The 17,049-nt window shown below is 41.1% G+C and overlaps 2 protein-coding genes across 2 annotated transcripts; both read right to left on the bottom strand.

The window, feature by feature from the left end:
• Nucleotides 1-2,173: 2,173 nt before the first annotated feature.
• Nucleotides 2,174-7,789, bottom strand: LOC111230012 (dual specificity protein kinase CLK2-like). The gene is made up of 11 exons (XM_022756542.1): nt 7,724-7,789; nt 5,337-5,427; nt 5,180-5,246; nt 4,976-5,092; nt 4,732-4,898; nt 3,723-3,817; nt 2,981-3,110; nt 2,810-2,892; nt 2,644-2,723; nt 2,453-2,543; nt 2,174-2,356 (listed from the first exon to the last, which is right to left on the bottom strand). The coding sequence occupies exons 1-11, from the start codon at nt 7,787-7,789 to the stop codon at nt 2,174-2,176; spliced, it is 1,170 nt and encodes a 389-aa protein (XP_022612263.1).
• A 1,566-nt stretch (nt 7,790-9,355) lies between these two features.
• Nucleotides 9,356-16,610, bottom strand: rec8 (REC8 meiotic recombination protein). Its single transcript, XM_022756541.1, has 16 exons — nt 16,555-16,610; nt 15,500-15,568; nt 15,276-15,418; nt 15,121-15,196; nt 14,916-15,036; nt 14,702-14,783; nt 13,228-13,295; nt 13,051-13,130; nt 12,542-12,725; nt 11,467-11,659; nt 10,936-11,117; nt 10,771-10,813; nt 10,265-10,349; nt 10,098-10,187; nt 9,850-9,959; nt 9,356-9,459 (listed from the first exon to the last, which is right to left on the bottom strand). The coding sequence occupies exons 1-16, from the start codon at nt 16,608-16,610 to the stop codon at nt 9,356-9,358; spliced, it is 1,686 nt and encodes a 561-aa protein (XP_022612262.1).
• Between the last annotated feature and the right edge of the window lie 439 nt (nt 16,611-17,049).

The following is a 17,049-nucleotide window of genomic DNA, read 5'->3' as shown; positions in this document are numbered from 1 at the left end:
GTTGTCATGCATGAACTCACGAGAGGCGTGCCTTAAATACAAACAAAGGGTAAGCTGTATATTACACACACACATACACACAAACACCCACACACACCCACACACACACACACACACACGCGCAAATCCAGCTACACAACAAGGTGGTCAGAGATAATGTTGAGGTCACGGCCCAGTGAGGATTTCAGAATAAAAAGGCTAACTCATGGCAAAGTGTTCAAGTGAATTACCATGACATGACATGTGAAGACATGCGATCTCACACGTGCTTACTGTGTGAGCATTACACAGCAACACACACACACACACACACACACACACATACAAAGGCACTGATGTCATTCACGTAGCGCCATGAATATAAACAGTCTTGGCAACATTATTGTTTTAAATAAAGCCAATTTTTATATTTTTTATATTTTACATGTGTATTTACATTTATCTTTGTTATCACTATTTAATAAAAATTTTAAGGGACTCCAAGAGACGGAGACATGAACATTCATTCAGGTTCACCTGCAGCCTGCAGTACTAGATGAGACTTTTTGTTGAGATGAATTCAAATTCTTTCTTTCCATTTCTACACTCATGACCTGTTTTTGTCTTGAATCTCTGCACCTACAGCAAGAAACTGATTTACTTTCCCTCAACACGTCTCCATGCACATAAAAAAGTCTCTTTAATTTTAGCATCATTCATGCTCATTAACAGCCTAAAATTACTTTTAACATTGCCAAGACAGAAGCTCATATTCACATTTATACATACCCTCAGTAATACACACACACAGGTACACACAGCCACCCACACACACCCACACACACACACATATTCACACTTCAGAAGTATAAGGTCTCATTCAGTCAGGCACACATACACTGAAACTAAGTCTCTCTCAGCTCTGCCAAGGCTGAAGAGGAAAGTTGGCGAGCGCACACACTCGCTCAGCCTTGTGACCGTGCTCTCTGCTGAGCTGCACTCAATCAAGATGCCAGAGGAGGGCTGCGAGTCAACGGCAGTTACATGAGGAGCCTGTGTGACGTGCACGGACGGACCGTACGCCGGGTGATGAGCTGAGAGGCCACAATCACAACCCGAGAACAGAAGAGCTGAATTTATTATGTGACTAAAGAAACCATTCTATACAAAATGTATTACAAAAAACATGTTGTTATAAAGTGACTGGAAAGATACGTTTTAAGATTTTGTATCTACTGTATATCCTCTAAATTTTAGAGATACAAGATGAATGTATATTTTACATTTTTTTTTTTTTTAGCATTTTGAAGCAGACTCAATTTACTTGTGAGGATCAGTCTTCAAAAGACAATTCCCTGTATTGTATCACATATATTTACATTGCCGGCTAACCAGGCATCCATTAGCTTCCAATCATTTCTGTTTGACACAAAACTCTATGAGCACACAGGTGAAACTCGCTTACTCTACTCAGTGAAAGTCAAGTATGCATTAATGTTTTTCATTGCATTTGGATTTTCATGCGACACAAAAATAAATAGTTTTAACATTTAAAAAAATCTGAAACATTACAGTCTTCATTTGAACATGGTCAGCAAAACGTTTTGTACGGCACTTTGGACAAAAGTGTCAATGAAATGAATGTAAATGTTAAGAGGCTTCAAGAAGGTGCAGTCATAAAGACTACCTTTCATGCTTAGCAGTAAATCACATCGACCTTAAATGTAATGACCTGTGCCGTATAATTGAAACTGCCTTGCCTTATTAGTATTAGATTTTTTTTCCGCTTCCTGCTCCTAATTTGATCAGCTGACTGAGGGCAATCCCTTTTCAGCCTTACCAATCAGATTTTGCCACGACCTTTGTGAGACAATTATGTAATTGACGTCAACATTTTTAAATCTGTTCATTACGCTGCAGCTCTCATCTGTCATTACAGTGTCTGACCAAATGGATCCTTCCACTGAGCTCATCAGGAATCCCGATTCAGATCACATCCATCCTAAAGTTCAGCTATTGTTCTCCACCACCGGGGTCTAGACTCCATCAGGAGGGAGGGGAGTATTCCTGTACGGCTCATCGCGTGATGACACTGTTGAAATGTAATGTAAAGTACGCATGATTGGAAAACTGGGAGCTAAAACCTGCAACTGCAGTGGTGTGGTCCTCACAAGGGTTACGTGACCATTCGGGGTCATCTGCTCATATCACAGCTGTTCCTCCAGACTTGACTCCTTCCTGGCTGCACAAGGGGCAGGAAGAAGGGGTGGCGCAGAGCAGAGGAAAGAGAAATGCGTTTTGAAGGCTCGTACTCCAGCATCTTCTCCAGGAGATCGAAAAACTGGTGGTGTTCTGTCCCATGTGACATGCAGTGCTTCTGAAAAAAAAAACATGGATTAAGAGGGCAGCTTAATGTTTGAGGGAGCTAAGGTACTTTGCTGATGTGTAAAAGTTGAAACCCGCCTCTGCTCACCCTTAGTGGTTTGCATTTGGCTTTCACGTAGCGTCCGGCCTTGGAGCACTCGTTCCAGTCTAGACGCCCACGGTGGAAATACTTGTTCTTCCTTAGGGAAAAAATAAAATGTCAGATGAAAAGAAAAAGTGTGTGAGTGTGTGTTTGTGTGTTATTAGTTTGCATGTTAACAGTGTGCAGCTTTGTGCTACCTGCTCCTCTGGATCATTCTCTGAGGAATTGGTCCCTGTATTCTCTCCATCATAGCAAGATGCTCCTTATTGTCATGAGTCTACAAGGGGGAACAGTTGTCAATAAGATCAAGTTCATCCTACTCTCAACATGCTGTAACTCTTCAAGTGTAGACAAACAGGTGACCTGGAACAGTGTGAAGCCTTCGTAGTATTCAAACAGGATGCAGCCGATACTCCAGACATCACAAGGGTGACTCCAACCCAGCTCTGCGGGAGGGCAGACGGACCAAATCTTTACAACTTAACAGGACTGACAGCTCCTGGTTACTTTCCAGTCTGAACCAGCATCTCTTACCCAGAATGACCTCTGGTGCTCGGTAGTGACGTGTAGAGATGACGGCTGAGTGGTGTTCATGGTCAAAGGTGGCACTGCCAAAGTCAACAAGTTGCACTGTTGTGTCGTTTATTCTCCGCTCATTGCACTTCTGAAGGAAGACGGGGAAGAAAAGTCTACAAATTTTACCTCATTGAAAGGATAATTACAGTTTATTTGTTATGTTTGGTCGTCCTGGCCACATTTTCTATGGGTTATAATAGCAGCGTACTTAACAATGTATCTTGGGATCTGGGAACACAGCTACATAACTATAATGTGGTCTGACAGGGCAAGACTCATACAGACAATCAGATGTGTAAACAAGCCCACAGTTTAGCCAAATCTATACCACTTTAATAACATAACTTAGTACATGTTATTAATTGCAATGACACCCACAACGAAAACCCGTCTTGAAATAAGATAGGATTTTCCTTGAAGAAAAGTGAAAATATAAATAAATCTCTCTCCAAAGACACCGACCATTGTCACACTGAGGTCAACAAACACAATCCACAGTCTGCTTGGATAGATACGTGTGCCTATAAAGGGAACACATGTAGGTGGCACACAGGTTCTGTGGATACAAATTTGCATCCAAATGGGCAACTACAAAGCAAATCTGCTTGTTCTCCCTGCTTTAATCCCTGCTTATTTAACAGCCTGATTTTCTTTTTCACCCCTGAAGGTCCCAGCGTTCCTGCCAGCAGCTGTTTCTAACCTTCTCTGCGTTGTATATGAGGGAGTAGTCTGAGTTGACAAAGAGGATGTTCTCAGGCTTCAGGTCGGTGTGAGTCAGCTTGTTGTCATGGAGAACTGCAGTGGAGACAGAGGGAGGGGGAGAAGAGAGAAAGTAGATTTAGATTCATGAGGAGACAGCCAACGCCCTCCTCTGGTCGAATTTTCGGTTGGTTAAAATGTCAGACATCGTGAGGTCTGATCATGTGTGGGGAAAATTAAACGTTAGTGGAAAATGATATGTATCAGGAACCCTGACTGTTCCATCCGGTCTGATGAAACACTGGTTAAATTAAACAGAATGAATGAATGTCCTCTTGTACTGGAAATGTACAAAAGTTTTAAAATAACATGACTGTCCTGTTCAAGAGGACATTAGTCAACATGCTACTATAAAGACAAAATGGTATCAGGTTATGCTTCAATCAACAAATCTTTAACTTTAAACATAAATAAATATGCTGTATGATGAGCAATGTCATACAAGGTTTCGCAGGTGAAAACAGAAATATTGGACATGGAATTTTGACCTAATGATGGTGCTAAATGCAAAGTCTGGGATCATCAAATTATTGAATTACGTGTTTAAAAATGTCAACCAGCTGATGCCATGAAGAAAAGTCACTCTTTGTCATATTTTAAGAAAAAATTAGAAATAATATATTGATTCTAGCTTCTCAAATGTGAAAATTAGTGGGGTTTTTTTGGTCTTCTACTATACTTCGGGGTTTCGGTTGAAAGAAACAAGCAGTCAATAAGAATTGTAAATTGCAATCCCAGATGTGTTTGTCTTTCACTTTAATCCGGTATGGGAATACAAATCTGGAACACACACTGTCATCTTCAGGCACCAGTCACCCTCCAAATATCTACCTGGCTTGTCTGCTGCAGTGGGACACCTGTGAATAATCTGCTTACTGTCATCACTGACATTGATCCAGAGAAAAAGCAAAGGGGTACTGCACAGTCGGTGTGATGCACATTGGACTCACAGCTGACAGCATGGCAGATCTGGTGGGCCATGTGTCGGATCTGGATAATGGGATAAGGCAGGAAGTTGTTTGCTTTCAAGAAGTCAAAGGTGCTGAGAGACAGCAACTCAAATGAGATGCACACATGGCCGTAGTAGTTAAACCAGTCCAGCATCTTTACACAGTGCCTGATGGCAAAAGAAATACAGAGATGAAATGCATAAGACAAAAAATAGAAAGAAAATCAAAATCACAAACTACTCACTGCTTGTTGTGTGGGTCTTTCTCAATGATCTTCTCCAGCACATTGATTTCCAGTTTGGCTGCTTCCCTGTATTTCTCCAGGTTCTTAATGATCTTCACAGCAATTTGACGTCTTCCTCTGCATTTTAAAATACTGTGTTTAAAGCGAGTAAACACTATACATGTCGAATATTGGTCCAACGTTCATTTTTAGATGAAACATTACCTGCCGTGGTCCAAACATTGTACCACCTTCCCAAAAGTCCCCTCACCTAAAGTGTCGACGATCTCATCTGTAAAGCAGATTGAGGTGAAACAGGACATTAAAGCTGGAGAATTTTTATTTGAGCAGCCAACTCTTCTTGAACTGAACTGATACCTACACCTGTCTTCGAGGACGTCCCCCTTTTTGTAGATCAGGTGACCGTTCTCTGTGTCCCTCTCGTTGTCGTCTGCAGCCTCCCCGCTGCTCCGCTGGAAACAGAGCCAACCAGAGTGTATGAAAGGTGGAGCAGAGGAAGCAAAATCAGGGCAGAAATCCGCCTGTTTTAGTCACTTTCATCACTCCCCAACTAAAAACAGATTGAGTAACATTCTGACCTCTGGGCTTAAAAGGTCAAAGGTTACCAGCTGGACTTAACACCTGACTTAGAATGATGCATTCAAACTTGCAGACAAATCCACAAACAATAACACACATTTGCACTGAAAGGCACTTAATTTCATGCATTACCTCAGAATGGCAGACTGTCTTAATGCAGCCAGGATTTTAAAAAAAATGAATAAATAAATAAATAAAATCCTCAAGAATGTGAGCTTATGTGCTGAGGTTGAACCTACTAACCTGAGCTTGTTTTAAAAGAAGCTAATAAGAAATGTCAAATGACTTCTGGCCTCTTTGGAGGAGCTGAGGCTCTATTTCCATCCACATTCTGAGACTGTTATTAATATCAGAAGCCCAGCATGTGCTGAGGAGACACTTACTGTAGGACACAAAATAGACCGTGTACAAAAGCGAGCACTGACACATATAAACACACACAGTCAGCATGTGATTTGTTGTTAGAGGATTGCGGAGCTTGAAGACGAAAATAAAATAATGTAGTGCCACCACATAGTGCAGATGTTCAGGTCAAACGTCAACCACGATGCAGAGGTGACAAACATTTGTAAAGAGAAAGTGAGAGAAGTGGCAATACTAATGGTAATATCAGCTTAACAATTTGAGTGAAGAGTTGAATCTTGTACATAAATGTCAGAATATCTGTGTCCCCCTTTTGCTTTTAACAACAGCGTACTCTCGTGCTGGCATGGACTCCACCCGTTCGTGCAAAACCTGATGACCCATATTATCGCAGCATGTTCTGACGATGTTCCAGCTTCTTGCGGTGTCACACAATGCTTGGCTTTCTCAGTCTTCATACCCCGATTAAATGTTCACTGGGGTTGAGCGCCGCTGACTGTTGAGGCAAGTTCCTGACAGTCAGGACTTCTTGGTCTTCTTTGGTGTTTAAGTGGCTCTTCTAAAGCTTTGAGGTGTCTATGTGTGAGGGGGGTCATTATCCTGCTGCGGTATGATTCACTCTCCAAAAAAGACGCAAACCAAAGGCTACAGCATGTCTCTGAGAGATGGAGTGGTACCTCTCCTTGGTCAGTGAGCAGTCAATTCAGTCCAATTCCAGAGTAGGAAAAAAAACATCCCCGGTCTTGAATATTCCCACCACATTTTACAGTGGGGCTCCAGCCCCCCGCGACCCTACAAGGATAAGCGGTATAGATAATGGATGAATGGATGGATGGATTTTACGGTGGGTTTGATACACTGCGGTATCATTGTCTGTCCTGTTCGTCTTCTTACATACACCCCTCTGTTACTGCCATAAATCTCAAACTCAAATTCATCAGTAAATAGGACTTTTTCCAGTCATCCCTGTGATACTCTGGTACGTCTTAGCCCATCCGAAGCGTTTCTGGCCTTGTTTCCACTCCTGAGAAGTGGTTTTGAAACTGCTACTGATCCTCTGACACCACAACAAGACAGCCTTCTTTTGATAAGACTTTTGCTGGCTTGTGTTTTTTATTTAGCAAAAGTCTGTATCTGTGGTGAAACTGATTTTTTTTTATCTCTTTAGGGAACTATGCTTGATGTATTTATCTTCTGATGTTGTGGTCACTTTTGATCTGCCTCATTGTGCTTTGTATCCACTTGCAAAGCCTTTTAGAGCTCCATGCTCTGCCCCCTTAGAAACCTTAAGCCTAACCATGATTTGACGTTGAGAAAGCCCCTCTCTGCTTAGAATAACAATTTGACTTCTGACTCTTTCACTTAGTTCTGATGTCATTTTCCTCACCATCATCATGCTGCTTGGTAAGCAGACACAGCCTTATTTATAACAGGTGAACATTAGCTGTCTAGTCTAGTTACCTAAAGGAGCCTCTCATTAATCAATCAAATCCATCTGAGTGTCATCGGCATACACGCTTCAATGGAAGGGATACAAGTCAAAGAAATCTGACCTTTTGTATAAAGGAGTTAAGCTGTTCAATGCCCAAAATTCACTGAAGTTTGACCACTGACTTAGAAATAGTGCAGATTCTTGAATCTCATACATAAATACCGTATAATCTTGTGTTTTCAAAAGTTTCTGAATCTTATTGTTTACAGGTTTACCTTGAAATATTATAGATTTTCAATGTGGTCTCACACTTTTGGACTGGATAATAGATGCACACCAAACTCATGCACAGAAAATGAAATGGAGATACTCACAGAGAGGCAGAGGCAAATACAGTCCAAAAAACCCTTATACAGAGAATACAGCTCTGTCTTTCCCATTATGCAGAGGTGCAGAGCTACTCAGAGAGGGGACGAGCTTGAGTGGAAGAGGATGAAGGGATGTTGTAATAAGGTGTAGGAGAGCGGCAGGTGGAGCAGCAGCAGGAAAACTAGACAATGAGGAATTGTGGAGAGAAAAGAGAACGGGACAATACAGTATTAAAGCAATGGCACAGAAAAAAAACTGTGCCATTGGACAAGGAGTTGTGACAAAGTAAAAAATAGCCTACAGTGTTGTCAACGGAAACCAGAGGCAAAGGAGAGACACGACCACACGGTCCAGCCGCAAAACCCACAGAGGAAAAAATACCTTTTAAGAGGAATAAAAAAAGTCAAACACTGAAAAAACAAGAAAGTGAACAAGACAGCTGAAGCACAAGACAAATACAGAAAGTGACAGACAGAAATGAGACGATAAGACAGGAGGAGGAGGAGGAGGAGGAGGAGGAGGGCGACTGGCAGACAGAGAGCGAGAGCTGAGACAGATGCTAATAATAAACTTTGGTCACAACCCCCTGAGAAAGTCTTCAGAGGAGAATCAAGATGTGGTCAGGGGGAGCGACGGAGGGGAGAGAAGGAGGGGATCCAGTTTCACTCAACTTACTTACTCTCCTCCTTGCACCTCCTTAACCCCTGCAATATGTTTTGCCACACCTGTCCGGCTCTGCAAGCTGCAGATGCCTTTCAATATACAGCCAATGCCTTCTTAACAGAAATTCAATTCAATTCAATTTTATTTGTGTAGCGCCAGATCATAATATACATTATCTCGTGGCACTTTAACGTGAAGAGTAGATCAATGTGATCAATCAGTTATCAGATCATTAACCAATAGGGATTTAGAAGAGAGTGATCTGATATTTAATCCACATTTAACTGTCTTGTTTTTTTTGTTCTGTTATAGTAGTTGTATTCATTTTTATTAGGTTTTTATGTATAACTCCTCTTCTGTTTATTTTTGATTCAATACATTTAGGAGGGCGGCGGCGGCGGGGGGGGGGGAGGGGGGGGGGGGGGGCAGACAGAGTTCCTAGGGGGTTAATGGCAGGCGACTGCATCTAAGAGAAGCGCAGAGAAGTGTGTAAGACCACAACTCTGCCTCCTAGCCTCATAACTGAGAATAAATAAATAACAATAACTGAGAGAGCTCATATAACGCTTTTAATTTGTAGTTCGTGTTTAAAGGGACACACTACTTGAACAAAGACGTAGATGAATAACATGAGGTGAGTTCATTAGAAAATTTAAAAAATATAACAACAAACACAGTTAAAATCAACTGGAAGTTCATAAAGTTGATTCAGATTATTGGTCACATTAGAAACAGGGAATAATTATGCAAAACCTGCTTAATTACATAAAAACGGCAGGTAAAATGTTTTAAAAACGTATGATTTTAAACATGTTAACACGATCCATCAATAACAAATCTTAGGAAATGATCACTTACAAAACACTTGACTTTCATGACTACTTTGAATGTATTACATTGTTTGGATCCAGACTTTTTAACACAGAAAATGTCAGAACAGGAGGCTCATGGGGAATTGAACAACTGCATACTCATCACAAATTCAGATGCACCTCATCGTAGTTGGGTCCAGGGAATATCAAGATGTCGCCATAAGGCTCGTCCTGCTGCACACACACCTTCCTGAGCGATATAGCCTCTACACACAAGACACAAGATGTCAAGTTTAAAATAATGATTTTCTTAAAAATAATCAATGTGCTGAAAATGAACTGAACACAGAAAGATCAAAGTAGTACAAATCAGGATGATGGCACACGACGAAGCAATTCAGCTACATGGTTAAATTGTTTATTTCTTAAATTTCTTTTTTTTTTTTAACTCAGCTCATAACACCTTACCATTAAAGCTTTCACTACTGACACCATATTTTCAAAGCCCTGACTTTTTCTAAGCTGAGAGTCAGATCTCAAAACTCGCTGACCACATTTTGACTAAAGAGCCTCCTCAGGTGCTGATGCTGTAAAATGAACACAACTTCAAAATGAGTAATGAGATGGCTCGATGATAACTGAAACTGATCCCTTACCCAGGAGCCTCTGAAAAATGGTGCTGACAGTTCTGCGGTCGACCCCTGGCGGCAGAAGAGACTGAAAGAGCACGGGTTCCGTTTCACGCTCAGCCACCTCCGGCAACAACCTACACACACACACACACACACCAGCACATAATCACGTTCTCATCTTTTAACGTATCAAAACAAAAGACTGCGAAAAGCAAACTTCTCAGCCCTGAGTTCCTACTGGTTAGTAACCGTGTTGCCTTCACTGTCATTACCCCGGAGACTCAGCTGCTGCTCCCGTCAGAAAATCATCCACCACCTCCGGGATGTCCTGCAGTGTGGAAACAGACCTGGAGATAATGGACCTGCAAACACACACACACACGCACGTAAGCATGACTGCGCTGGTACACTTCACTAATCTTTCTTTTTCTTTACATACCCTTCTCTCTCTGATGCGTACACAGGCGAAATCTCTCGAGATACCTCCCTCTGGTCAGAGGCCTCCAACGGCAGTGTACCCAGAGCTGGACCAACACACACACACACACACACACACACACACACACACACACACACCACACCCACACACACACACACACACACACATACACACATACTGATTAACACACACACACACACACACACACACACACACACACACACACACACAGGTTTTAGGACATTGCACTGGCTTATATTCATTCCCCGCAGGCTTGCTTTAACCTTTAATCATAAGCAATACATGCCTACCCCAACCTCTGACCTTGGCCTCACCCTCGTAAACATACAAACCATTTTAGCTCGTGCACACATTGAGGACAACAATTTTACCCCCAGTTAAACACAGACAAGCTTTCCCCAGTGAACCAGTTTAAATCCAAAATTTGTCTGTTGTCCAGTGGCTCAAGTTTTATTGTACTGGTACAGTCTGATGGTTTTCTTTACCTGAAGTGTCAAACATCTCTGATTCTGCCAAATCTGTATGGACCTGTATTCACACACAGACACACAGTTACTCATAATGTGACTTTTCCCGTCTTCTCCTTGTACATAAATGCTACACAGAAATCTATACCCCAGCAACACAAAAAAACAAACACTCTTTCGCACCTCTTTGGGGCTGATCCCAAGTCTCTCCTCCTCTCTTTCAGCCACCTCGATCATCTCGCGCTCTCTTTCCTTTTCAGAGTCCGTGGACTCGGGCCCTCTCTCCCCAACCTGCAGGTCCGTGCCAGAGAGCGGCGTGATAGTCGCAGCCTGTCTCCATAGAAACTGCACCGCTTCAGGCAAGACTGCAAGGGAAAAAATAGCTTTGTGGTTTATTTTTGAAGGTTATTTGAGTCAAGTCCTTTAGCAGCAGATGCAGAGCAGAAGTCCAAGGAAAAACAGAATTAAAGGTGACTGTGTTACACTTTACATGAGTAAATCATTATAACAATTAGGAGACATTACCATCAATAAAAAATAATAACAGAAGATTAACAACCTATATTCATTCACATTTTGAATTTGCTTCCACTATTTACAGTTTTATGTCACATATTTTCTTTACAGTGAAGGAAGAAAGGAAGAAAGCAGCAGCAGAACAGCATTTATTTTTAGAATCTATTACTATATTCTTTTTACACGTGTGTTACTGACAGGTGCAGGGGTTGTTGAGCAGCTCAGCAGCAGAGGGACCCCTGTGGGATGAAGGCGATATGAGAGGTGGACGTCTGGTCTCAGTCTGAGGGTTGTCGATCTGCTGCTGCAGCTCATCCTGGGGGATCTGCACCTCCGGGTCGATGAAGATCAGCTGCCTCTTCCTCCTCTTCATCTGCGGAGGGGACACGTCCTGGGCATGGGAGAGGTGTAGGAAGTAAATTTTTATTTAACTGTCCTCTACCTGTTAAATGTGTTTACTAAAATATACACTTTATTATGGGCTTTTAACCTTGTAACTAATGTTTTAATACCTTAACTTAACTAATGCTTTATTTTGGTTGTAAAGCACTAATAAGAACACATTTTGGCTAACCAAGATGAAAAAAAAATCCCTCTTCTTGTATTTTTTAGATATTTTGGGCAGCGTCTTTTTAATGGTTTATTATATTGTTGTCAGTAGAGAGATGACAGGAAGTGAGGGGGGAACGACATGCAGCAAAGTCGGGAAGTTACAGTTCATTGGTCTGTGTGTTACACCTCTATCGAAGCTATCAGAGAACCCTGCAAGAAAATCTCCTTGGCTGTTGTTTACCCTCCTCTAGCACGACACGTTTTCTTAATCTAAGGGATAAGAGATTAGATTTATGACAACAGTCCAAATAAAAACCCCTTAATTAATCATTAATTAATATTTATGATATAGCCCAACTGATACAGGCTGATACTGATATCAGCAAATAACACACAAAACACATGACATAAACAATGTCACACTAAGCTAATACGAGCTGATATATCAGCCTGGCCAAGCTCTAATTCAACTGTGACTTAATGGGTCAATAAACAGTGAGAAATTCCTGATGTTTTATTTAAAAGAGAAATCAAGGGTCACACAGATGAACAACAGCCAAAGGGATTCCTCTCAACCTGACAGCCCATAAGTTGTTCTTATTAATGGCTTATTACTGGTTAATAAATAATTAATTACTGATACGAATATGAAGGTACTTACAAATTATAAAAGAAAATGGTACCATATCGTCTCTTAAGCAAAAACCACAGAAGAAGGCACCTCTAACTCCAGGCTTGGTCTTTCACGCTGCCTTGCTACGGATGGTGGTGAGGGGAGGACGGGTACAGAAACGGGGGTGAGCTGGTCTGAGGGGGGTCCTAGCTTCTCCACTGGCAGATCAGGCTCTTCCTGAGGCAACAACATGGCGTCCTCACTGGTACTGGTGCGGGTGTCGGGCTGTAATCTGATGGAAAGGCAGAAACACAGTCAGAGGATCTGTGCGTGTTTGTGCTGGTGTTTTCACATGCATGCGTCCAGATAATTTACTCAGTAGTGGATCCTGTGAGCTCCTTCTCTCTCCTCTCCACGTCTCTCTCTCTTCTTTCCCTTTCTATCTCCCTCTCTTCCTCACTTGGTGTCACTTCTTCTCTCAATATCTCTTCCTCTCCTGTTAGAAAAGGTTAAAGGAAGAAATGACTTCAGTATGCAAGGATCTCTCCTTCTTCCTTTTCATCCCAAAACTCTTATTGTCAGCCTTCATGGGATAAAGGAGCTCTTAGTTTTCCCACACACCTGGAAAGTGATCTGTTTGAGCCAAGAGGAAGTCGAGAGTATCTGGATGCTGATCGACAAGCTCCACACCTTCAAACTAGCATTAAGAAGAGAAAAGAGAAGAAGGAAAGATGGATACAAGTGTATCACAATAATGTATATGTCTTGACATGGTTTTCTTTTTACAGCTGCACCTCTGTAATGGGGATAGCGACAGGCTCCAACTCTCTCATAGTGATGGTGTCTGGAGATGCTGTTATTTCTAGGGAAAAATAAAGAATGGATGATATTAATTAAAAGGCACTTTCAACATTTCAGTTACACAGTCCATTGAAGCCAGCAGGAGCGGACACAACTAATCAAGCTGCAATTAAACTGCTCTCCTCTGCCAAGTGAAGCGCAGCTGCACAACACATCCCGACACCGCGGCATCAGCCTCGGCCAATTAGGAGGATGCTGTTGATGGCAGCCTGCTCTGCCCTGACCTGACCTACAGCAGTATCTCTCTGCTCCTTATTTCTGCCTGGGTTTGCACACAATGTGAGCCCTGTCTGTTCCTGTGACCTGTCTGCATTTCAGTGCATATCACTGCACACGGCCCGACATACTGGACATATCTGGTATTATATGTCTTTCTGTAAAGCTGCATAGCTGGCATTTAATTAAAACGGATAATCACATGATTAGGACAGGCCTTGTATGTTCTCTTGCACTGGAATGTAGATGCTTCTATTAATATTTCAAATAGTTGTAAGTCTACTGAAAAAATGAAGCTACTTTATAGACTGTCAGCTGGAAAATCTAATTTGTAAATCTGTATCTGGTATTTTATCCTAAAATGGTCAAAGATTACTGTTAATGGTGATGTAATAATTAGCTTAATAACCGATAACCAATTTGAGTTACTGCACAGATTTGTTGAATACTCAATATTAATTGATAAACGAACAGCTGAACAAACTGCTCATGACAAACAGATGATCCATTCATATTTTGAGTGTTTTACAGGCGATACAAGATCAATGGAAAAGGCACAAAATTTCATCACTTTACATGGAAATAACCTGCATTATAGCTTTATTTCTGACATTTTTCTGCTGTATTTGTGTATAAATAGTAAAAAAAATATTGTACAACAAAATTTGTACAACCTTGAACTGTTCTATAATAACATTTTGAGTGATTATCACTAAGGAACCTTTGTCATTTTTCTTGCATGTTTTGGGAACTTGGCAGCTTTATACTTTGTAAAATTGATAAAATGATGAGTTAAGATTATAGCTGAGTGTGTGCTAACAAAAAGGATACCATGCATGTTGGGTAAAGACAGTTTAAAAGGTGCTAAATGGGGAATGCATAGATGGTCAGCAAAAATGAACCAAAATCAACCTGGACTCCAATATCACTAAGGCATTGTAATAATCTAATGGTAACAGTTTTTATCTATTTATATATACTGTATACATATATATTTGTTTAATTTCATTTCACCATTTTGAGAGGCATTTTATTACATGTATTAATTTATCTGGCAGTTAATTCCTCATTTCAGAGTTGTCTTAGTTATTTTTGCTTCTAAAGTACATTCTATTTTTTACTGCTGCAATGACCCACTGCCCTGAAGAGATCATTATTTTAATATCATTACAGCGCATCAAGTCATCCTACCGCTTTCTGATGCAACAGCAGCAGTGGGGCTGGTCAGCTCAGGATGCGCAGGGGAAGCTTCTCTCAGATACTCCTTACCCATCTGAGAGACACAGAACAGGCAGAGTTAATTGTTCTAAATTAGTGCAATTATTTTGATGATTTACAGCTTTACCTCCACTTACAAATGTATGCTAAAGGTTCATTTCCTTTTTCTTATTTTGGTATTTGCTACCTGTATCAGTGGACCGGGGCTGGGCATTGGATGCTGCATGTACATCATTCCAAACAAAGGGTCCAGAGCTCCTTCCGTCTCCTCCAGGAGAGACAGAGCATCCGGGAAGTTCAGAGGCCGTCTGAAAGACAGCCACGAAGTACACGAGTTACTTTGCGTTTGGTAAGACAAGCGAATGTTTAAAATGTTGAGCCCATGTTCTCACCTGCCCTGATCTTCCATGTCAATCTTCATGGTCGTCCTCTGTTTCACCAGCTGGTCCACAATGGTGTGAAGTTCCTCTAGAAGGAAGCAGGGTTAAAGTCATGTACCCCTGCATTCAGCATCACTTTGCTCCAGTCTGATAGAAAATATTCTTACCCAGGAAAATAGAACACTGGCGGTGGTAGACAACGATTACGCCATACTGGAGCTGGGACGACAGGTAGAGGGAGAAGCGAGGGCGAGGCAGACCAGTTTGAGGTGGCGGGACCCGCTCCAGCACATAGTTCATAATGTCGTCACTGTACAGGACATTCGTATAGTAACTGCAGGGCTCACAGTTCAGCCAATTATAAAACCTAAAAAAAATTAATATAACTTACCATGTGCTTTTAACATTCACTTTTAGGAAATCCCGTCGAGGTACTCTGATACCCTTTGTAGCAACCAACCTGAAATAGGACCAGGACACAGACACGATATTGTTTCATATTTTATTCATCAGGATACAAGAGCTAAAGGGAGATTAAGTAATCGAACCTTCAAACTGCACTAGCAGCTGGTAAAACCTGCAATCAGTTGACTCTTTCTCAGTTGGGATAAGTGTCTGATGCAACTGAAACCTCAACCACAAACCTCTCTCCTGTCTCTACAATTAATACTGGTCTGTATCCTAGACATTTACTGTTTGAGACATACACAAAAACATATTTTCGAGAAATCACTTTTAATTACCGCCATATTGAGAATGTGTTCATTTCACATTTACTTTTTCTACGTGCATTTATTTTCCTTTTATCAGAACCAGCGGCCTTTGACCTTCACCTCATCTTCAAAGCTATTGTATTTCCTAAAAGGGACTTCAAAGTTGTTTTGTCTGCTTTGTTGGTGTTACCACATTTTAGTTATCTTCGCCACTGATGCACCTGCACCGGGGGATTTTTTTTTTTCCTTCACACATATCTATGTCTGCACCCAAAGTTTCTTTTAAAAGGTGGAGCAGCTGCATTTAAATGCGGAACTATATTATACATATTAAAGTTTGATAAAGAGTATGTACACATTTGACATGTTTTTTCAGGAAGGAATATAAGAACAAAACCTCTTGAGTGTAGACCTTAAAACTAGCCTAGCGGGTAGGAAAAAGCATTATGCTTCTGTTAGCATTTACATCAATTACAATGGTGTAAATTACAACCACGTATTTTAAAGCACATTTAAACGGCCTGTTTAAACGGCATGAAATTCAACCACTTAACTCAAAAGAAAAACAACCCAGTTTGAAAGATTTTCCATAAATAATGAGCTGTAGTGATACAGTTGATTTCCCAGTGACAAAACCATATGAGCTAGCCAAAAAGAGTTGGTACAATAAAGTCACTTCACGGTAGCTAAACAATAGGTCGACCTGAAATAGTCAGAGAAAATGTTTACTCACCAAATTGTAGAAAAGCATCCAGTATGACGCCTTAAAACTGTGGGGTAGTAAAACATTTTTGATTTTTTTTTTTCCCGAAAATCAATTAAATAGCTGATCAACCCCGATAAATTACACCGATTAGTCTAGATCAGAGTAGATTGTGTCCACTGCTCGACAGTAGATGGATGTTTGTCGGTTAAAAATTATTTTAGTTTGAGACAAGCTGATTGGTCAATCCCGCTGAGAGAGACTGGGGTCACATGAACACTCGTATGAGAAAACCGCGTTATTTTCCCACCGAGCTGGAGACGGCCGCCACTTCTTGTTACCAGTATGGGTGCTTGGAGCGGCCAAAAAGGAGGAAGAAAGACATTATTTCAGCAAAAATTAATCACATTTGATATAAGTAAACACAGCATAATATTGCACATCAATGAAATCAAACTATGATAAAATTCGAAGTTACTGTACTGCATTATTTTTATTTAACCAGGGAGCTCGAAAGTTAAATTA

The sequence above is a fragment of the Seriola dumerili genome, unplaced genomic scaffold (assembly GCF_002260705.1).
Source record: "Seriola dumerili isolate Sdu_G_001 unplaced genomic scaffold, Sdu_1.0 BDQW01000258.1, whole genome shotgun sequence".
NCBI classification, from domain to species: Eukaryota; Metazoa; Chordata; class Actinopteri; order Carangiformes; family Carangidae; genus Seriola; species Seriola dumerili.
This window is presented reverse-complemented; position numbering and strand designations above follow the sequence as displayed.

Excerpts from the sequence above, each read along its gene's own strand:
- LOC111230012 (XM_022756542.1), bottom strand. The coding sequence starts at position 7,789 with ATGGGAAAGACAGAGCTGTATTCTCTGTATAAGGGTTTTTTGGACTGT. Across the intron at positions 4,899-4,975 it reads AAAGACCCACACAACAAGCA|GCACTGTGTAAAGATGCTGG; the intron begins GTGAGTAGTTTG and ends TTTTGCCATCAG. Across the intron at positions 3,111-3,722 it reads TCATATACAACGCAGAGAAG|AAGTGCAATGAGCGGAGAAT; the intron begins GTTAGAAACAGC and ends GTCTTCCTTCAG.
- rec8 (XM_022756541.1), bottom strand. The coding sequence starts at position 16,610 with ATGTTTTACTACCCCACAGTTTTAAGGCGTCATACTGGATGCTTTTCT. Across the intron at positions 14,784-14,915 it reads GCCCCGGTCCACTGATACAG|ATGGGTAAGGAGTATCTGAG; the intron begins GTAGCAAATACC and ends TGTGTCTCTCAG. Across the intron at positions 10,814-10,935 it reads TTGGGATCAGCCCCAAAGAG|GTCCATACAGATTTGGCAGA; the intron begins GTGCGAAAGAGT and ends GTGTGAATACAG.